Genomic DNA, 21,487 nt, shown 5'->3' with positions numbered 1-21,487 from the left:
ATTGTCTTGGGAAAGAAAGATGTTTAAATTTGATCGGAGAACATGACTTACTCAAGTGCATTTCATTTAGTATTTGGATCCTGACAAAAGCAGCTTCTTAATTGGAGATGTACCTTAGTGCTGATGATGTTGGATCTTTCAACAAACTTTGATCGGTTCTATTTTACTCATTGAGTGCCTTTCCGACAGAACACAACTGTCTCTGTTCATTGCTGTGGGTTTTATTCCTTTTCTTCCACCATTACATCTCTTTTAGTCTTTAGAATCAGTAGCATGCATCTTAATGGACCTACAAAGTTTTATTGGTAGCCTACTTTTCTGGATGGATGTTATTGTTGCACATTTTTGTCTTGTCCCTTGTTTTGACATTTTTGTACTGCTTTGGCCTCGTCTTGGCATGGTCACACTCTCACTTGTAAACGAGGTCTTGAACCTCAATGTGATGTGACTCTCCTGGTTAAATACAAGGCAATGTGAGATACACCACTAAACAAATATTTCCGTTTTATACGATCTGAGGTCAATAGGCAACAAGCTGCGTTGCACAACGCCTCTTATAGTGTGGTCTCACTGTCCTCACAGTTGTCAGACATAATATCAGGCCCCCTGGGTCAATAGAGACATACGTCCTTGTGCAATTGAAATGACAGTGAGTGAGTTGTTTGTCATATTTTTAAACAGACAAACGGATGTTTACAGTATTAATGCTATTAATAAGAGTCGGACAGAAATACCCACACAGTCATTGTTGAATACTTGCGGTGGTCCACAGGTATTGTGGCTTTTCTTTCTGCAAGTGCTATTTCGGTTACGTCCGACATTTAATCATGTTCAAAATGTTGCCAAGGGTGCTTAGCAACGATAAGGAAATAAACGCCCAAGACCCAATAAAACGCTGACAACATTCACGCTGACCTACTGCGAGGCTGGTCCTCTGACTTGATGACTCATCGTGTTTAAAAACTACTCTCATTGTTCTCAATGTATTTGTTTCAGGAAACAAGCCCAGAGAGTCGTGTGGGAAGACGTGTCAGGGAGACAGGGACGACGAGTGGATGGGGGTCAGCCTGGCCCGTCAGGACAAAGCCAACGGCAAGATCTTGGTGAGTTCAGGGACAGGAACACACTATAAGCCACTTGAACCCCCAGCGTCTAAAATCTACACCAGTTGGTTCTCAAAAAGTGGATTCCAGGGGGGACTCAGGGTTTCTTTTTTGGGGGGGGGTCTATATGTACCCTTACAAGTCTGTAACTCTGGGTCCATTTGGTTCCATTTGTATACTGTCAGAGTTAAGGGGAGACCTTGAAACCCCTCCTTTTGGGGGGGTCTACACTGTATATGTACCCTTACAAGTCTGTAACTCTGACAGTATACAAACGGAACCAAGATTTGGTTCCATTTGTATACTGTCAGAGTTAAGGGGAGACCTTAAAATTTTAAAGTTTGAGAACCATTGCTCTAGGGGGGGAACATTAGCCAAAAATAGCAGATCTACAAGCTCACAACGTGGTGCGTTTCAAAGCATTGTGAGCTTGTAGATAGGCTCATTTTTGGCGAAGAGATTTGGTGTAGAAGGGGGAAAAAAGAGGTCTGAGTACAGAGCCTACTGAGGTCCAGTTTACTAAATCTAGACCAGTAGTTCTCAAACCTTTTCATGTCAAGGACCCCCAGAATGATGTTTTATTTTTTTGCTGCAGACCCCCTCAAAGAATATTTTTGGGCCAGGATTTTTCAAAAATACAAGCTCATAACGCGGCAAGAAGTGACACGCTATAAGCTTGTATATCTGCTATTTTGGAATAGCCAAATTATAAAATATGGTTGAAGTGGTTATGATTGTGACACCATATTAACTAGTTTTGCTGGGGACCCCCTGGCACAGGACCCCTGGGGGTCCCTGGACCCCACTTTGAGAACCAATGATCTCTAGAGGGTTTTAAGTGGCTATAGAGTCCGTACACAGCAAACGAACGGTTTTAATGCAAACCATGTTCACTCGTAAAGGCAGACTGGATTATACCACCATCATCATTGTTGCAAATGTCTTACCATGAACCGCATTGTTAAAACCACAGCTGGTTCCCAACATCAAAAACCCTTCCACTGGCAAAGGCCACGGCGTTACGTGTTTGAGCTGTAAGCGGTGTCAAGTCTTATGAATCACATTCGTCATTGGGGGGTGTGGGGGGGGAGGGGAGGGGGGGGGGGGTCGCTGCCGTAGCAACTGAAGAAGGAACGATGTGTGGGGGACTGCTGTGTGCAGTGGTGGAAAGTAACTAAGTAAATTTACTTAAGTACTGTACTTAAGTAAAGGTTTTAGGTACTTTTACGTTACTAGACTATTTCCAATTTTCAGTACTTTTTACTTCTACTCCACTACATCTCAGATGCAAATATTGTACTTTTACTCCACTACGATTATACAGTATGAAAACTTTAGTTACTAGTTACTTTGCGGATATAAATGATTATATTATAAAACGTACATTAACCACTTCAGCCCTATTTTAGACATAGGCTATTTGAAAATAGGTGATATACAAGCTCACAACGCGTCGCATCGCGACGCTTTGTGAGCTTGTAGATCTGCTATTTTCAAACATTTTTGCACTTTTACTTTTGATACTTTAAGTATAATTTTAATGCCAATACCTTTGTACTTTTACTCAAATAACAATTTGAACACAGGCCTTTTACTTGTAACAGAGTATTTTGATATTGTGGTATTGCTACTTTTACTCAAGTAAAGTATGTGAGTACTTCTTCCACCACTGGCTGTGGGGTGTTGCATAACTACGCCGAGGTACAACTTTGACCTTGGGCTTTTGGGCGCTGGAATCAACAGTGGAGAGACGTACGTGGTTGTCAAAAAATAGTCCTTTTGATAAAATACCGGGGAAGATCTAGATAAATTGGCAGGCTAGTCAGTGGTGCTGATCTAAGAGGGTTCTAAGACTGGATGCTTGCCAAGAGATCACAGGGCAGCTGGTTGAGTTTGTTTAGACTTCAAAAACTCACTCTGCGGTGGTCTCATCCAAGGGCAGACTTTGATTAAAAGAAGCTAACCCCCTCTCCTGCAGTGGGGTAGTGAGAGACTTCAGCTTCTCTCTGGCCCTGGAGTGGGGGGTGGGAGGGGGGGGCGCAGCGCCTTGCAGGCCAGCCTAGAGGCGACTATATTTAAATGGTGGGCTGGAGAACACTCGTATAGCCCCCCCCCCCCCTCCAAGCCACGTGGACGCACTGTAAACAGTCCTGACAGGTGTTAATGTGCTTGAATGCTCGTTGTTGATTGACTTTGTCCCGAGGGAGCTACGGGAGCCATGAGAGGAGAGGTTTTTTTTTCTCTCCCCATGTCCAAAGAAGTCCAGATAACATTTTGTTGGCCCGGCCGTGGTTGTTGCATTACTTTGAATAAATTCCTCTTTTGGTGCCATTTTTCTTTTCATCTAAAGGGGGGGAATGTGTTGGCGTGATTTTTCAAAACCATTTTTTATCCTTCCGTCAAACTTAAAAGTAAAGGCTTCTTGGACTTGTCAGTTTGGGATCATTCGACCATAAACTCGGGTAATGAGAAGCATTTAGTTCTACACTGCAAAATCCTCAGTGTCCGTTTAACTCTGAGAGCATACAAGTTGACCCGTAGGGTTAACCACCTAAACCCCACAGTATACTTAATCGACCACAGTCACCCAGGGGTCTATACCAAGGCCCTCAACTTGTTTGCCCTCTTCACCAAACCGTTTCACCAAAAATAGCCGATATACAACGTGTTGCATTGCGACACTTTGTGAGCTAACGTCCGTCCCCAGAATGGGGACACGCTGGGGTTCATGTGGTTAACCCATTCAATCCGAGAACGCATTTCTGTCATTTTTAGATTTCTTTGGCTATTCAAAAATAGCAGATATACAAGCTCATAGCGCGGCTATTTTTATCGCTTACACATTAACCGCCAAGAACGTAGTCCTACGGTCCGTTAAATCCAACTGTTAAGCGCCGAGACCGTAGCCCTACGGTCCACGGTCTTTTCGCGCTACAAATGTCCGGGTTCACTTTCGGATTTTTTTTGATCCACTTCCGTTTCCGGTTTGATGACCGGAAACGGAATTATTTGGGATCCGGTTTTGACGATCACGTCCGCTCCCATTCTACAGACGAAACTGAAACTCAATTCTCTTCCTGTAGTTTTTTCTCCTCGCATTTCACTGTTTAACGTAATCCGCTCTAACTACAACATGGATGCCCCGTTTGACACGTGATTTTCACTGGGAGATACGTTGAGATGTCGCGGATGTAAACAGTCCGTGTACGGCTCAATCTTAAGGATTTTAACAAGATCTATGGCGACATGAAAAAAACAACAAAAACACCTTGGCACTGGTGAGTACATTATGAGATTAACCTCTGGCGGTCGATGTGTTAATATTTATATATATATATATATTTAAAACGAACATTTGTAACTCAAATCTTTGCTTCTGGGGGGGGGGGGTCCCGGGAACAAAATATTTTACAAATGTTGGCTTTAAAAAAATATATATTAAAAGATTTGCACAAATTTTCAACGATTTTTCAAAAACAGCAGATCTCTACAATATCTCTGCTATTTTTTGAATAGCCAAAGAGACGCGTTCCCGGATTGAATGGGTTAAAAAAAAGGAATACGGTGACTCTCTCTGCAGCCACGTGTTTGTGGGCCCTCCACAGAGAGAATGGAGCTGATGCTTGTTTTTAATCCCATGTGAATGAAACTCACGTTTCTGTGCGAGTGGAGGAGGAGGAGGAGGAGGAGGAGGAGGAGGAGGAGGAGGAGGAGGAGAGAGACGGCTGCTCGGCAGATGTTGAACTACAGTACAGTGTGGCGGTGATTTCATCTGCTGTGTTTTCAACCCCAAAAAAATAAAAAAGGGGGCCCTTGTTTCAGAACCAATCAGCTCGCACACGGGGAGGCCGAACTAGGAACATGACAACAGCACTAACTCCATACATGGTCATATGCTTCTGTCAGGGAAATACAAACCGTAGCGGTGTTTTTTATTATTTTACTAGCACATATCTGCCACTGCACACACACCAGTGGGGTAAAGTAACGAAGTACATTTACTCAAGTGCTGTACTTAAGTACAATTTTGAGGTATTTTTTACTTTATTGGAGTATTTTCAATTTTCAGTACTTTTACTTTTACTCCACTACATCTCAGAGGCAAATATTGTACTTTTACTCCACTACAATTATTTGAAAACTATTGTTACTTGTTACTTTGCAGATATAAATATATTACATTATAGAACCACTTTAGGCTATTTGAAAATAGCCGATCTACAAGCTCACAACGCGTCGTATCGCGACGCGTTGTGAGCTTGTAGATCTGCTATTTTCAAACATTTTAGTACTTTTACTTTTGGTACTTTAAGTATATTTTGATGCCAATACTTTTGTACTTTTACTCATGTCAATTTTGAATTCCGGACTTTTACTTGTAACAGAGTACTTCTACATTGCAGTATCGATACTTTTACTTAAGTAAAACCTTTGAGTACTTTTTCCACCACTGCACACACACAGGCCTCTGCAAGACCTTTGTGCCGCTGTGCCCGTATCAGCTGATCTGGTTATTTCTTTTCTCTCCTGTGGAAACTGGAAATTCGACGGTATTATTATCACTAATGTAAACAATTCCCGGCGTAATTCATACTTGAGCAAAATTCTCTGGAGCTCACATTACACAGCTATTACAGTACTAGCTTATTGGGCCAGACTGTCGTTTGAAAACGCATGGATGATGCGTCTCGACGCAGCTATCATCTTGCTTCCAGACCGTCGTCGTGACGCCCCATGTGTACTAACCCACAATCTGCAAGACCTCTTTTATTCATTTAACCCATTCCATCCGGGGACGCATCTGTGTCATTTTTAAATTTCTTTTGGCTATTCAAAAAGTAGCAGATCTACAAGCTCATAGCGCGGCACCGAGTGCCGCGCTATGAGCTTGCATATCTGCTATTTTTTGAAAAATCGCGAACATTTGTGCAAAATCTTTGAATATGTATATATATATTCTTTTAAAGCGAACAATTGTAACTCAATTCTTTGCTTCTGGGGATTTCTACAAATTCTACAAATGTCTTCTAAATCCTAATAGTTTTTGAAAAAACTTAGTGGTTCTCAAACTTTTTCATGTCAAGGACCCCCAAAATGATATGCATTTGGCCGCGGACCCCCATCTGAAAACATTTTGTTCCAGGGACCCCCAGAAGCAAAGATTTGAGTAAAAAATGTATATACAGTATATATATTCAAAGATTTGCACAAATCTTCAACGATTTTTCCAAAAATTGCAGATCTACAAGCTCATACAGTTGTATTATCTGCTCTTTTTGAATAGCCCAAAGAAATCTAAAAGAAATGACACAGATTCGTTCCCGGTCTTAATGGGTTATGTTGGCTGTGTGTGTGGGGAGTGCATGAGGGGAAATGAGCTGAACTCTGCCTGTAAGAAAAGCATTCAGCCGCTGTCCCCAGAGCCACAGGAGTCTGACCACCGTCCCAGGGCCCTAAATTATTACCACATTTATGTGGCATGCTTTGTGCAAAAAAAAGCTTTAACTCTGCTCCGCAGTTTCCTGTTCGATTACTGATCTATGGAATGTGTTGTTTTTACACAAAACACAACGGCAGCACTATCCGCTCCCCTGTCAGCGGATATAGAGCAATAAAAGAAAACAGCTTTTAGAAATTTGCTCCCTCTTTCAGTGACAACATAATAAAACGTGTGTTTTTACTTCTTCCATATTTGTAATGTTAACCCATTAAGACCCGGGGAAGCATCTGTGTCATTTTTAAGATTTCTTTGGCTATTCAAAAATAGCAGATCTACAAGCTCATAGCGCGGCACCGAGTGCCGCGCTATGAGCTTGTAGATGTGCAAATTTTTGAAAAATAGTGAAAATTTGTGAAAATATTTGAATTTCTTTTTTAAAGGCAACATTTTTGACTCAAATCTTTGCTTCTGGGGGGTCCCTATTACAAAATATATTGAGATGGGGGTCCGCAGCTAAATTCATATCATTTTGGGGGTCCTTGACATGAAAAACTTTGAGAACCACTGATATAGAAACATACGTTAGGATTTAGAAGACATTTGTAGAATCCCCAGAAGCAAAGATTTGAGTTACAAATGTTTGCTTTAAAAAATATATATATATATTCAAAGATTTGCACAAACTTTCAAGTTTTTTCAAAAATAGCAGATCTACAAGCTGCCACGCTACGAGCTTGTATATCTGCTATTTTTGAATAGCCAAAGAAATCCAAAAAAAAGACACGGATGCGTTCCCGGTCTTAACGGGTTAATGTTGTTGTCTTTCTTCGCTGCTGTTGGGCCGTGGTGGTGGCCCTCCGGGGCACTTTGGGTTCATTCGGGTTCTCCGCTAAAGCAGAGATGAGCCGTTTAGGAAATTCAAACCGTTAGGAGAACTCCAGTGTTGTAGCTTCAGGATGTTTTGTAGGACTCTCACTCCCACCGTACAGTACAAAACAGTGTTTTTTTGTTTTTTTTGGGTGAAGCGCGGATATTAAGCTTAGCTGAGATATTCACACCACAGACCATGGCTGTTATGGTCAGGGGTTGGATGGGTTTTTAATTCCCCTCTTCGTAGACGTTCATTTTGACAGCCACACAGACACACTGACTCCAGTCCAGAGGGAAAGAAGGGGGCTGGCCTGTTTTCTCTCTCTCTCTCTCTCTCTCTCTCTCTCATCTCGTCTCTCTCTCTCTCTCTCTCTCTCTCTCTCTCTCTCTCTCTCTCTCTCTCTCTCTCTCTCTCTCTCTCTCTCGCTCTCTCTCTCTCTCTCTCTCTCTCTCTCTCTCTCTCTCTCTGTCTCTCTCTCTGTCTCTCTGTTTATGAACTTAAACAGTCAGCATATTGGAGCAAAGACTTAAGTATAAAGTTGCCTGAACTTTCTTTTTATTTTTTTCTCTGTACGATATAAACAAAGTGACCGTTGTTGTCCCATGCAGGCCTGTGCCACCGTTGGAAAAACGTGTACTATGACTCGGAGCACATCCTTCCCCATGGCTACTGCTACATACATCCCTCCAACTCTACAGGGAAGGACGCAACCACTGATCCCGTGTTATGAAGGTACGGTATTGAAGCCATTGTATTGTAGTTGGAGACACCCCGGTGGCTCAATCACTTCAGGCACCAAACTGCACATCCTCTGTGTTCCATTTAAGTGTATGCATGGACCCAGAGGATCTATCTTGGCCCATTCTTGTACTCTTTATTCTGGTCCATTCGTGCATCAATGAGTCAAACTGAGATTTCTGCTCATTTCACTTTATTGACTGAGAGAGTATGTTTTGCACCCTGTCCGTCTGTCCTTTCTTCCGTGTGTGTGTGTGTGTGTGTGTGTGTGTGTGTGTGTGTGTGTGTGTGTGTGTGTGTGTGTGTGTGTGTGTGTGTGTGTGTGTGTGTGTGTGTGTGTGTGTGTGTGTGTGTGTGTGTGTGTGTGTGTGTGTGTGTGTGTGTGTGTGTGTGTCATTCTGTCTGTGTACAGCTAATCTCCGGCACCGTTGGCTTGGTCGCAGCAAAACTGTGCACACACACACTCCACCAGGAGGCAGATTTTGGCAAACACATTTCTTGACAGTACTCCTACAGATTTTGTCCAAACATCACACAAGTCGGTACACAGTATATCTATAGTCATTAAACAAAATTGTCTTTCAGATTTTTCCTATTCCGTCCTGATTGGCTAAGATTGGCTTCCAAAGTTTGCAGGAGTGCTCTATTTTTAACAAAATGCCTCAAATCATGAACACAGCATGCGATTTACATTTTGCACTCACATTCCCACTAGGCCAAGGAAGGAAATGCCACTTGATTTTTTTTAATCAGCCTCATGATGGCGCTATAACAGGCTGATTTGTGTTTTTACCTATAACTGCACGATCTGTGTAAAACTTTGTATGTGCACTCACTAGAGGCCAAGGAAAAACCTTTGCCCTGCACATGATCTCTATAGTCATGTGATCAAGACGGACCTGTTTGACTTGTGATATTCCATCCTGATTGGCTGAGATTGACATCTAAAGTTTGCAGGAGTGGCCCGTTTTAAACAAAATGCCGCAAATAATAATGACATGCCCAAAAATAGACACTCCAGGCTCAATGTGGTTGACTTAACATTGAGGGGTTTTACTGTGTGCCATGTTTGGAGTTTGAATCTGGTCCAGGAGCATGTTGTCCTCTACCTTAACTCTCCATGGTCTCTCTTCACTGTCACACTGTCTGAAAGAAGCAGACACATCGTTTGAAAGGGGAGACCAATGTAAGCGAGGAGCGAGTCAAAACATCATCTTCCTTTAGTCACACAGGGCACAGAAGAGAGAAACAGTTGATCACGATCAGACACATAAAACTTTGTATAAAGTCTACACTTGAAGATGAGAGGGCCTGTGTTGGCCCAAGCAGTCTGCAGCGCTCCCCGTCCAACCAACCCAGCTTGGACCAACACAACCCGTTTGTCATGGCCCACCATCTCTGCAGCTATCGCTGTATGAGTTATGGGAGCCTTTCCCCTACGTCAGGCCCTCTGACAGGCGTTCTGGCACTCAAGACTGGTAGCTGGAGGGCCTTGAAGTGTGTTGAAGTGTGTCAAAACCCAAACGCAACGTTCCTCTGGCAAGGCGCGGCACCTGGGAATTCGAAGGACGTTATAGTTCGTTATGCCGCGGATAAAGTATCCGACGCGCTAAGCGTTGAGCCAGTGGAGAATTAGTGCTCCTCAGGCAACTCTTTTGAAAAAGGGAAAGTGTTCACATTATGAGGGTTATTACGGTGATGGAAGCTTTGTTGAAAAACAACAGAGTTTGGCTCGCTCTCCTGAATTTCTGTGGTGTTTGAGATCAAATTGCTTGCAAGGTAGGGAGAAAAAAAAGCTGTTTTTGCAAGCACCATGCTTTAACAGTTTGCAGGTTTACGATAGTAGTAAATCAGTTCATTTGGTATGCTATACAAATAGGTTAACATACTATACAGTGTATGTTTCTCGCACCCACGGTGGTCTAAAACCCAGCGCAGTTTTTACGGTTGTAGAAATCAAATTTCATTTGAAAAGCAAACCTATACTGCATGAAATATTCAGCTGAATGATGTTTTCTTAATATGTTTAGACTTGAGTAATGAACCTTTTATATACCTAGATCATTGCTCCGGGGGTCGGGGTTTTTGTGTCCTTCCGTTTCTCTTGTTTGCCTCCGATAGTTTCAGAGGGGCCATGCAGTCTTTGCAAGGGGACCATAATGTGTACAGTACAGCTTGCACAGATCCAAACTCAATATTTTTTGTAACATGAGAGCAGTATGTACCCCCCCCCCCCCCCCCCCAAAGTGTGAGTTTTTCTTGAATGTGGAGTTGTACCGTTTTTTTTTCTTCTTCTTGCTTTCTAGCCCGCAGATTCATCTTGGATGGAAGGAGCTGCTTTGACTAGCTCCATATGGAATGCAGCGAGTGAACTCCAGTAAAGTGCTGGCTCAGGCAGCACAGTGAAATAATTTGTGGTTTTGTTTTTTTCTTCTTTCTTTCTTTCTTTCTTCTTCTTTCTTTCTTTCTTTTACAGACTATAAGCAGAAGTATGGGGAAGAGCATGGCTCATGCCAGGCGGGGATAGCAGGCGTTTTTACGGAGGTCAGTGACAGTGCAATGTTCATCTTTTTATCATCCATATTGTGCGAAACGGTTCTCTTGTGTTATTGGACTCTAAACTGAGTGATTCTCAGCTTTTATTTTTATTTGAAGGACCCCCAGTTTGATATGCATTCGGCCCACGGACACTCATTTCATACGATAAAATCATCAGCGTTAAATGAAAACGTTGCTGTTAATCCCATTGTTCTGGTGTGAGGAGATATAGTGAAACAACCTACAGATTAAGTTTTATGACGTCAACATTTCACAGAGAAATACATACAGTAGAAGATACAGGGTATTTTTTTGCCACACTATATTATTTATCTCCTCTCATCAGAACAATGAGATTTAGGTTAAAGGAGTAGTTCAACCAAAAAATTACTTATTTTATATCAATTACACATATTATTTTGTTTTTGTCGCATTCCTAAGCCAATAATTTGATGACGGCAGCGTTCCGGTAGGAGACACAAAGAGTCTCCTTTGTGTCTCTACCGGAACCGCTGCCTACCGGTCCGCTTGTCATCAAATTATTGCCTTAGGAATGCGACAAAAACCTAAAAAAATATCCATGAATTCAAGTCTCCATGGGTGACTAATCCATAGATAAAAAGTATTTTTTTGGGTGAACTATCCCTTTAAGTTTTCCTTTTATTTAACTCTGAGAGTGGACAATTGGAATGGAAACAATGGACTTCGCAAGGGTCCATTGTTTCCAGTTGTACACACCCGGAGTTACAGACAGACCCAGTCCATTTGGTTCTGCATGGGGAACCCATTGAACCCCCTCAAGGACCCCTGGAGGTCCCTGGATCCTGAGAACCACTGCTGTAGCTGTTAGGTGATGTCTGGTCTTTGTTTGGACTCTTGTTATGAAGTCTATCTGCTCTCAGCAGAGGCTCTTTAACGGTAGCTTTCATCTGCCAGGAATCCTACTGTTAATGTTTGTCAAACGCACTGATTTCATCACCTCCGTCACGTGTGTGTGTCTGTTGACGACAGACGAATGACAGACCAGGCTCTTCTCAAATCGATGTGTGTAAATCCTTTTGTTCTGCGTTGATTTGTCTTTATTAGTAGTTTTAATATGTATTTTATATACGAATGCTATCCTTGTTACTTTGTTGCACTTCAGCTGAGCTTGTAGATCTGCTCTTTTCACTCAATTAATTAACTTAGTTAATTAATTGTAATCGTAAAAGGCAAAAGTTTGAAATAATGGTGACATATTGCCTTGAAGTCATATCTAGTTATTGTAGTGAAACAAACCAAGACGTCAGTCTCCTTTATCTCCTGCTTCCATAGGCCAGATAGGAAGGGCTATGGTGACCCTACATGACCTCTGTGACCTGCTTCCACCAGAGATAGTGTTAAAGGAAATAAAAGCTTCCTTCCCTTTACAGCGTATAGATACCAGTCACACACTTTTCCCACGTTGTGTTGCTCTAATCTAATGTGTGTCACAAACACAACATGTTTTTTTTTTACCTCTCCTGGTCTCCCAGATACACTTTTTAACGGCGTGGCTCTGTAGGAGGGCCAGCCGTCTACCAGAGGGTCTGTCTGTCTGTCTGTCTGTCTGTCTGTCTGTCTGTCTGTCTGTCTGTCTGAAACTAATCTCGCAAATTGACAGTGATGGAAACAGTGTTAATTTTATTGACTAAGACTAAAAGACTAAGGTTTTGATATTTAGTCGACTAAGACTAGACTAAGACAAACAATTTCAGAAGACTAAAATGGGACTAAAACTAAATGGTGTGTGTTATTCAAAAGACTTAAGGTCCTTACACACTGGGGGCGATTTATTCATGCGAATAATAGTTTTTTTCGCGGACCGAGTCCGAATTTTGCGTATATTCGCAATAATCGCCGGTGTGTAATGACCTTAAGACTAAGACTAAATCAGAATTTGCTGTAAAAATTCACACTGGGTGGAAAAAAGTACTCAAATTCTTTATTTACTGCAATGTAGAAATAAAAAAGTTACAAGTATAAGTCTGGTAATCCAAGTTTACTTGAGTGAAAGTACAAATTACGTCACACAGACTGGACGCATGAAATCCCAGATCCACATGGGACTGGCAGCTGTTAATAGACCCCGTCTTGTTTGTTTGTCTTTTTACGGCATGGTTCTGCAGGAGCCTAGCTGTCTATAAGAGTGTGGGTCTGTCTTGTCTGTCTGTCTGACTGTCTGTCTGTGTGTCCTCTGTGATCTAATCTCCCAAACCGCTGGACCCATCAGTGCCAAATTATTTGTGCACTCTGCCAGTAGGCCAAGTACCTCCATTTTCACCTGGATGTGTTATACTTTTTGAAATATTTCACTTTTATTTCATTATGGATGGAAGTCAATGGGGCTTGGATCACGCTGAAACCTTAATCGCCCAAATTTGTAGTCATACTTAAATATATAGTATGGCCTAGCTAGACGACTGACTTTATACATGACAGATGTCACAGGCTGGCCAGTGGCCACATGAAGTCCAAGATCCACATTGGAGACACGCTGTTCCATTCCATTTGGTGATGTTGTTTATGTCAGGGAAATAACTAATTACAAGAACCCGTATGGGTCCATTTAGGTTCCATTTGTACACTCTTTTGGAGTTAACACTAAACATTTGACTGTGTAGCGGCAGCCTACAGTTGTGCTGTTATGTCACAATCAGGGAGGATGTTCTATTGAAGTTGGCTTTGAACCTCTTTGTTAATCAATCTTTAAGATAGGATTAACTTTATTGATCCCCAAAAGATGAGATCAGATGTTATAGCAGCCACAGCAGTAAGTGTGAAACACATAGGTATTGGTAAGAGTACAAAGAAGAGGTCGCTTAAGTTTTTATTTTATAAAGAAAAGACGCATCACTGAACTAGAGAGAGACTGGTCTCTACAACATATTCATGGTGAAATCGTCACTTGTACACTGACTATACAGTAGTATGTACAGTAACGATAAGTTAAAAAAAAAACGACTTTTGCACTTTTACTCTAATCGTTTTCAACACAAGTGATCTTACTTCTACTTGAGTGATATTTGAGTCAAGTTACAGCGCTCTTCTTAATTAGAATATCCAAGTATTCTTTCCACTTCTACTTCCTGTGCATCACAGTAAAGCGCTGCAGATGTACACAGCGCGCACATGCAGGAATATGCTTACAAAAGAGGTTTGTCCTCATGTAATTACATCTGGCTTATATGCGGTGCAGACTACACGATCTGCACATGTTGGATATTATATTACTCTTTTTCTGATGTGTCAGAGAGCTCATGCTTGGCTTGCTTGGGAGGTTTACATGAATGCCTAATGGTCGGCATCTGCTTTAGTTGTGTGAAGGGGGGCTTTAAAGCAGTGTTTGGATGAGTTGACAGGTGGTTTGGATGATATGACCCAGGAAAAATGTTTGTGGCTTGAAGGCCTTGTCGATACCTTTACTTGAACGTGGCAATTTTCCTAGAGATGTCTTATATGAACATACGCTGATGCTGCCTGTCCAAGTTTGGATAATACAAGGGCAACAAATACAAGGTGATAATTAGTTTGTCACCTATCCATAATTCCATATTATATCATTTATTCATACAAAAGTTAGATTTTAACCTCTTTCAACTTTTTAAAAAATTTGTCTGAAAATAGCAGATCTACATACATACAATGTGTAGCATTGCGTTGAGAGCTTGTAGATCTGCTATATTCGCTGCACGATATGTATACCTCCAGGCTATGGTCAAGGCTTACACCCCTGCCCGTCCACTTCGGTCTGCCGCCTCGGGGCGACTGGTTGCCTCGTCGCTCTTGCCGCAGCTTTTTTCTGTTCTGGCCCCACAGTGGTGGAATGAACTCCCCACTGATGTCAGGACAGCAGAGTCACTGATGTCAGGACAGCAGAGTCACTGATGTCAGGACAGCAGAGTCACTGACCATCTTTCGCCGCAGGCTGAAAACCCACCTCTTCAGGAAACATTACCCTTCCTCTTAGTCTTGCCTACTTGTTGTCAATTCTTTGAACGAGCTCTTGTTTTATTGGATCTTGTTTATTTGATACACTTATTTGTTTTAGCTCTTGCTCATTTGATTTTCCTATTTGTCTCATCTGTTTAGGAAAGTAGGTAACTGATATATTGCACTTTTACCTTAGCTCTAGGTATACTCTTAGTTGCTTGTTTTAGAAGAGAATGCACTTAAGACTTCTGGTGATTAGTAGTTTCCTTGCCTACCTATGTTTAATGCACTTATTGTAAGTCGCTTTGGATAAAAGTGTCTGCGAAATGACTGTAATGTATACAATAGGGCTTAAGTGGTTAAGTTACTGTAATACTGTCAATTGACATTACTGTCAACAAGCAACTCCCCCGGCGAACACATTGATATTGTCTTGCTGGGATTTCTTGACAGTGTGGGGAGGGAGTTGGCTTCGAGCATGGGAGTGTGATGCTGGCTGGCATGGCTCGCCGTTGTTGTTATGTAGCCATTCTGTCAACCGTTAAAGGTCGCTGTTTTCCGCTCTGTGTTTTGGACTTTTTTTGCACTTGGATAAACTTGGATAAACCCCTGTGCCTCCTCAGCCTAAGAATTCCACCAAAACATCTGTAGCAGCTGTGTTTCGGCGGCCAAATTGTGTCAATGTTTGACATGGTGAGTTCTTTAAATAGCAAGGTCACTCACAGTGCCAGTTTAGCACGGGCGGGACTTTATCTGCGCTGATTTATCAGCAATTTTCAGCACGTACGACAAATATTCCTGCATTTCTGTGGCATAAATTACATAACTTACAATAACATACCATTTAAGCCCAAGCTTGTAGTGTAGATCATTCCTGTAGACCCACACGCCCTGTTAATACATTAGATCATGTTACTATGATTAGCTTCAGTTTAAGACATGAGTCTGTAAACCATTGTGCACGCAAGGTAAGAAGCCACAGTAGGCTTGCAAGGCTAGGTCCAACTTCTTATAGCCCATTGCATTGGCTTAGAAGTAAAAAAAAAAAGCATCAGTCAATGGCAGTGGTGTAAAGTAACTAAGTACATTTACCCAAGTACTGTACAATGTTGTGGTACTTTTACTTTACTGGAGTATTTCCAATTTTCCATACTGTACTTCTACTTCTACTCCACTACATCTCAGAGGCACATATTGTACTTTTACTAATTATTTGAAAACTTTAGTTACTAGTTACTTTGCAGATTTATTATCACAAAACATACATTAACCACTTCAGCCCTAAATATATTTCGGCCATTTGAAAATAGCCGATCTACAAGCTCACAATGCGTCGACTCGCGATGCGATTTTTATACATACACTTACATTTTGAACTTATGAAATGGGACATTCTGCATAATGAGTACTTTCTACTTTTGGTACTTTACATTTTTGATACCAATACGTACTTTTACTCAAGTACATTTTGAATAACTTACTTACTTTTACTTGTAACAGAGTATTTCTACATTGCAGTATTGATGTTTTTACTTAAGTAAAAGAATTTAGTACTTTTCCCACCACTGGTCATTGGTTTGATCATATGCTACTGTAATTTAGGGCAATTGACTGTGCTTAATGAGTCTTATCACAGCCAAAGCGGAAATGTCAGTAGTACATCTGCACAGCACTGTTTAAGACACTGTGAAGCTGTTGCAGCTCTAAAACATTGATTCAAGCTATTTACAAAAATATATTTTCTCTTGTTTCTTTCTTTTGTACATGAGGAATTTTAAAGACAGGAAGTAGAGATGGACAGCTGTTAACCCTTTAAGGCCGGGAAGGGAACGCATGTGTGTCATTTTAAGATTTCTTTGGCTATTCAAAAATAGCAGATACACAAGCTCATAGCTCTGCTATTTATTTTTTGAAAAATCGTGAAAATGTCTGCAAATCTTTAGTTTGAATATATATATATATACTTTTTTAAAGCGAAAGTTTTTAACTCGAATCTTTGCTTCTGGGGATTTTACAAATGTCTTCTAAATCCTAACAGTTTTTTTTCCTAATTTCCTTTTTCTTTCTTTTTTTCTTTTTTTTTTACTTATGTTGCAATATTATCAATGGTTTTCAAACTTTTTTCATGTCAAGGACCCCCAAAATAATATGTATTTGTCCGCGGACCCCCTCCCATCTAAAAATATTTTTGTTCCAGGGACCCCCCAGAAGCAAAGATGTGAGTTAAAAATGTATATACAAGATTTGCAAAAAAAAATCAAGATTTTTCTAAAATAAATTGCAGATCTACAAGCTCACAGCGCGGCACTCGGTGCCGCGCTGTGAGCTTGTGTATCTGCTATTTTTGAATAGCCCAAAGAAATCTTAAAATGACACAAATGCGTTCCCTTCCCGGCCTTAAAGGGTTAACTCGTCACCCTGTCTGAACTGCGGTCGGTGTGCCTAGCCATCTGAAACATCTGCAGATGTTTGAGACCACAGCTCAGGCACTGCTCAATACGAACCACATCGTGTTCGTTTGTTTGTTTGTTTGTTTGTTTGTTTGTCTGTCTGTTTGTGTGGATGACTGCTCAGCAGTTGGTGACTCGGCGGTAATTAGCTCCTTGAGGGATACTGGAGAGACCAAAAATCTCAGTTGAAAAAAGGGTGAAAACGAAATGACTCAGACTGACAAACGGAGATTGAAATCGTGTTGGAGTCGCGGTTCATATATCAAAGGGACGTAGTAAACGAAAGATGAAGCCCCGAACAAACATATTTTGCATTCTAATTCTCCCGTCCTTAATTGTTATGTTCTGGAGGGCTTTGAATTACTGTCAGTCATCATAAAAACTGTGAACAAATCATTTTATAGCCACGGATTTTGCTAAGGTCCTGGGTTTTTTGCAGAACATCAAAGGGGGGGGGGGGCAGCTTTGGCTGGCATTGGGTCTTAGTGGTGTGGTTCACAGTTAGATAATACAACACAGCCTGTGGCCATCGGTTAACCAGACCTTACCGCCCAGTGGTACGCTTTTTTCCCTCAGTTCCCTCAGGAACCAAATGAACCCTTATGGGTCTGTAACTCAGAGAGTGTACAAATGGAACCAAACGGGTCCATTTGGTTCCATTTGTACATTCTCAGAGTTAAATGAACATCGATTTTACAATATAAATTGGGGTCGAAGAGATAGAAATGTCATTAAATGGGGGTCCGTAGCCTAATAATGCATGTCAAACTGGGGGTCCTTGAAATTAAAATGGTTGAAAATCACTGCTAGAGCCGTAAAACTCTTCTATTATGGGGGTCCTTGGTATATCTTATCTAATGGGGGTCCACGGGCAAATAAGTGTCAATTTGGGGGTCCTTGACATGAAAACGTTTGAGAACCACTGGTTTATGTAAATGTTCCGGACCACAGATGTTCACACAGATGCTGTGTTGCCTTTTGCAGGAGCTGGTGGTGATGGGGGCGCCAGGGTCGTACTACTGGACCGGGACCATTAAGGTGTATAACCTGACCTCGGACACCTTCTACAACCCAAACAAAGAGGAAGTTGACTCCCACAGATACAGCTACCTTGGTGAGAGCTTGTTAATAATGTCAATTTATTTCATTTATAACTCTGAGATTGCACTAGTGTGTGTGCCCAAATGTAACATTTTCATTAATTTAATGGTTACATAATGTGCACTGTCAGAGTTAACCCATTCAATCCGGGGACGCATCTCTCTAATTTTAGATATGAGCTTGTAGATCTGCTATTCTTTGAAAAATCGCAAAAAAATCTGCAAATATTTAAGGTAGGATAAGTGATATTTTTTGCTTTTTTTGTTTTGTTTTGTTAAAAGGTTAAAGTACTATATTCTGATAGTAATCATTGCTACAGAGCATTTGTTCGGTCACAGGGGTCTCTCCAGCTCTTAAGTAAACAGAATATTGTGCATTTTCAGGTAGGTGACAAAATTTAAGCCAATCAGGAGAGAGCACTGAAAATACATTTTTTGTTTAATAAAGAGCTGGAGAGACATGGGAGACTCCGTTTACTGAACAAACACTCTATAGCAATGAGTACTATCAAAATATGAGCTATTTAACACTTATTTGAACCAAAGTAAATCACTTACCCTACCTTTAAATACAAGATTTTTCAAAAATAGCAGATCGGTATCGCGCTATGAGCTTGTATATCTGCTATTTTTGAACAGCATCTAAAATGACAGAGATGCGTCCCTGGACTGAATGGGTTAAATGGAAACGTTGTCGATTTTCAACATAAATCTCATTGTTTTTGATGTGAGGAGATCAATCGTATAGTGTAGCAAAAAAATACCCTATGTCTTCGGTGTATTTCTCCACAAAATTATGTCAGTCTCATTTCACAATATTCCATATCCCCGATATCACGCCTGACGCGGTCTGACGTCAGCGTTTCACGGTGTCAACACTTCACGGACAACGACGCGAAGACATAGGGTATTTTTTGCCACGTTTATTATTGAACTCTTCACCTCTAGAGCATTGGGATTTAGGTTGACAATTTTCCTTTAACACTGAGGATTTTTTACTGTGTGCTTATTTGTGCTGTTTCTGGGTCAAATGACAGCCTTAGAAATTCACCCAACCCTCTGTGCATGTGTGTCTTGTGTCTCTCCAGGCTATGCAGTGACTGCAGGACATTTTTCGTCTCCTCATGTGATAGACGTTGCTGCTGGAGCGCCTCAGCACAGCGGCAGTGGGAAAGTACGCACTTTGTTTATGTTTTTGCCTTGTCTTGTCATTTGCACATAATACAGGAGGGAGTCAGAGATGTCTGTCTTTGCGCTCTCTCATTTCCAGTGGTGTAAAGTAACTAAGTACATTTACTCAAGTACTGTACTTAAGTACAATGTTGAGGTATTTGTACTTTACTTGAGTGTTTCCAATTTCCCATACTTTTACTTCTACTCTCAGAGGCAAATATTGGACTTTTACTCCACTGCAATTATTTGAAAACTTTAGTTACTTGTTACTTTGCAAATTTGGATTATTATTACAAAACATACATTAACCTCTTCAGCCCTATATACATTTCGGCCATTTGAAAATAGCCGATTTACAAGCTCACAATGCGTCGCATCGCATTGTGAGCTTGTAGATCTGCTATTTTCAAAAGATTCTTATACATTTTACACATTTGAAAACTTGTGAAATGACATTTTCATAAGTACATTCTGCATGATGAGTACTTTCTACTTTTGGTACTCAAGTAAATTTAGAATTCCGGACTTTTTAGTAGTATTTTTAGGAGTATTTCTACATTGCAGTATTGACACTGCTCATTTCTTTTTTTGTCCCCCCCCCCTCTCTCTCTCTCTCTCTCTCTCTCTCTCTCTCTCTCTCTCTCTCTCTCTCTCTCTCTCTCTCTCTCTCTCTCTCTCCCCCCCCCCCTCACCACCACCCAGGTTTACATTTTCAAAATTGACGGTGTATCGTTGGTGAAGAGTTTTCAAGCCTCAGGGAAAATGGTATGAGCCAGCTCCTAATCTATGTTAACAGTGTTCTGACACAGGAATGTTTCTAATCTCAATAAAACATTTTCAAGCAGAAGCAGTAATATCCCTCATTTTTAGTATATACTGTATGATTTTTTTTCAATCAAATGGTGATACAAATTAATAATGTACACACAGTATAGACTCCCAATCTAAATGCAACCAAGATAATACTAATAACAATAATACATATTATGATTATTTAATATTACAATGATTTTGTTAGTTTTTTGTTAGTAATGACACATTACTATTTAAAAAAAAGAATTAATGTGAAAAAAAAAGTGATACGCTATGAATACTGAATGTAAAATTGGTTGAGCATATCTTCCTTTTTTTGTTTAAATAAAAGAGAACGCAACAGCATCTAGTATTTAGACTTCTCTTCCCATCAGATTGTGTGGTTGATGCTGGTGATACAGGGCAGACATGCTACAGTGATTGTTTGGTCCTAAGAACCGCACTGTTTACGTCCATGTTCAGTGTTTAGAGAGCAACAGTGGTAGCTAATGCGTTCTGTTGCACAGATAAATAACAGAGAATCGGGGCAGATCTCAGACCTAACATGGGTAAATATGACTTTAACCCATTAAGACCGGGAACGCATCTGTGTCATTTTAAGATTTCTTTGACTATTCAAAAAATTGCAGATATACAAGATCATAGCGCGGCACCGAGTGTTGCGCTATGAGCTTGTAGATCTGCTTCTTTTTTTTGATTGTGGAAAACGTGTGCAAATCTTTGAATATATATATATTAAAGCGAACATTTTTAACTCCGATCTGTGCTTCTGGGGGGTCCCTGGAACAACATATTTTGAGATGGGGGTCCGCGGCCAAATACATATAATTTTGGGGGTCCTTGACATGAAAAAGTTGGAGCACCACTGATATTGCAACATACTGTTAGGAATTAGAAAACATTTTTAGATATGTATTTGGCCGCGGACCCCCCATCTCAAAATATTTTCTTCCAGGGACCCCCATGATGCAAAGATTTGAGTTACAAATGTTCAGTTACAAAAGATTTTTCAAAATGATCAGATCATGAGCTTGTATATCTGCTATTTTTGAATAGCCAAAGAAATCAAAAAATGACACAGATACTTTCCCGGTCTTAATGGGTTAATATTGATCTAGATATGAAAGCGAAAATATAAATCCAGGTCAGATTGGTGCATAATAAACTCAGAAGAACTGCCATGTCTTTAGGGGAGATAGGGAGGGGGGAATTGGGACCTCCTTGGCATTAATGTGATCTGACCCAATGTTCTGTGTGTGTGTGTGTGGCTCTCGCCTTGGTTCCAGATGGGCTCTTACTTTGGCTCCTCA

General features: G+C 40.9%; 1 protein-coding gene across 1 annotated transcript in view; it reads left to right on the top strand.

The window, feature by feature from the left end:
- itga9 (integrin, alpha 9) overlaps nucleotides 1–21,487 on the top strand; it is a 123,291-nt gene that overhangs the window by 2,828 nt on the left and 98,976 nt on the right. Inside the window, 9 exon segments of the mRNA XM_080449048.1 lie at nucleotides 997–1,103; nucleotides 8,023–8,026; nucleotides 8,029–8,093; nucleotides 8,095–8,146; nucleotides 10,629–10,696; nucleotides 18,076–18,205; nucleotides 19,280–19,365; nucleotides 20,067–20,129; nucleotides 21,464–21,487. The exon segment at nucleotides 21,464–21,487 is cut by the window's right edge and continues 114 nt beyond it. Of these exon segments, the coding sequence (XP_080305174.1) occupies nucleotides 997–1,103; nucleotides 8,023–8,026; nucleotides 8,029–8,093; nucleotides 8,095–8,146; nucleotides 10,629–10,696; nucleotides 18,076–18,205; nucleotides 19,280–19,365; nucleotides 20,067–20,129; nucleotides 21,464–21,487 (599 nt within the window).

The sequence above is a fragment of the Gymnoscopelus braueri genome, assembly GCF_963280865.1.
Source record: "Gymnoscopelus braueri genome assembly, chromosome: 14".
NCBI lineage: Eukaryota > Metazoa > Chordata > Actinopteri > Myctophiformes > Myctophidae > Gymnoscopelus > Gymnoscopelus braueri.
This window is presented reverse-complemented; position numbering and strand designations above follow the sequence as displayed.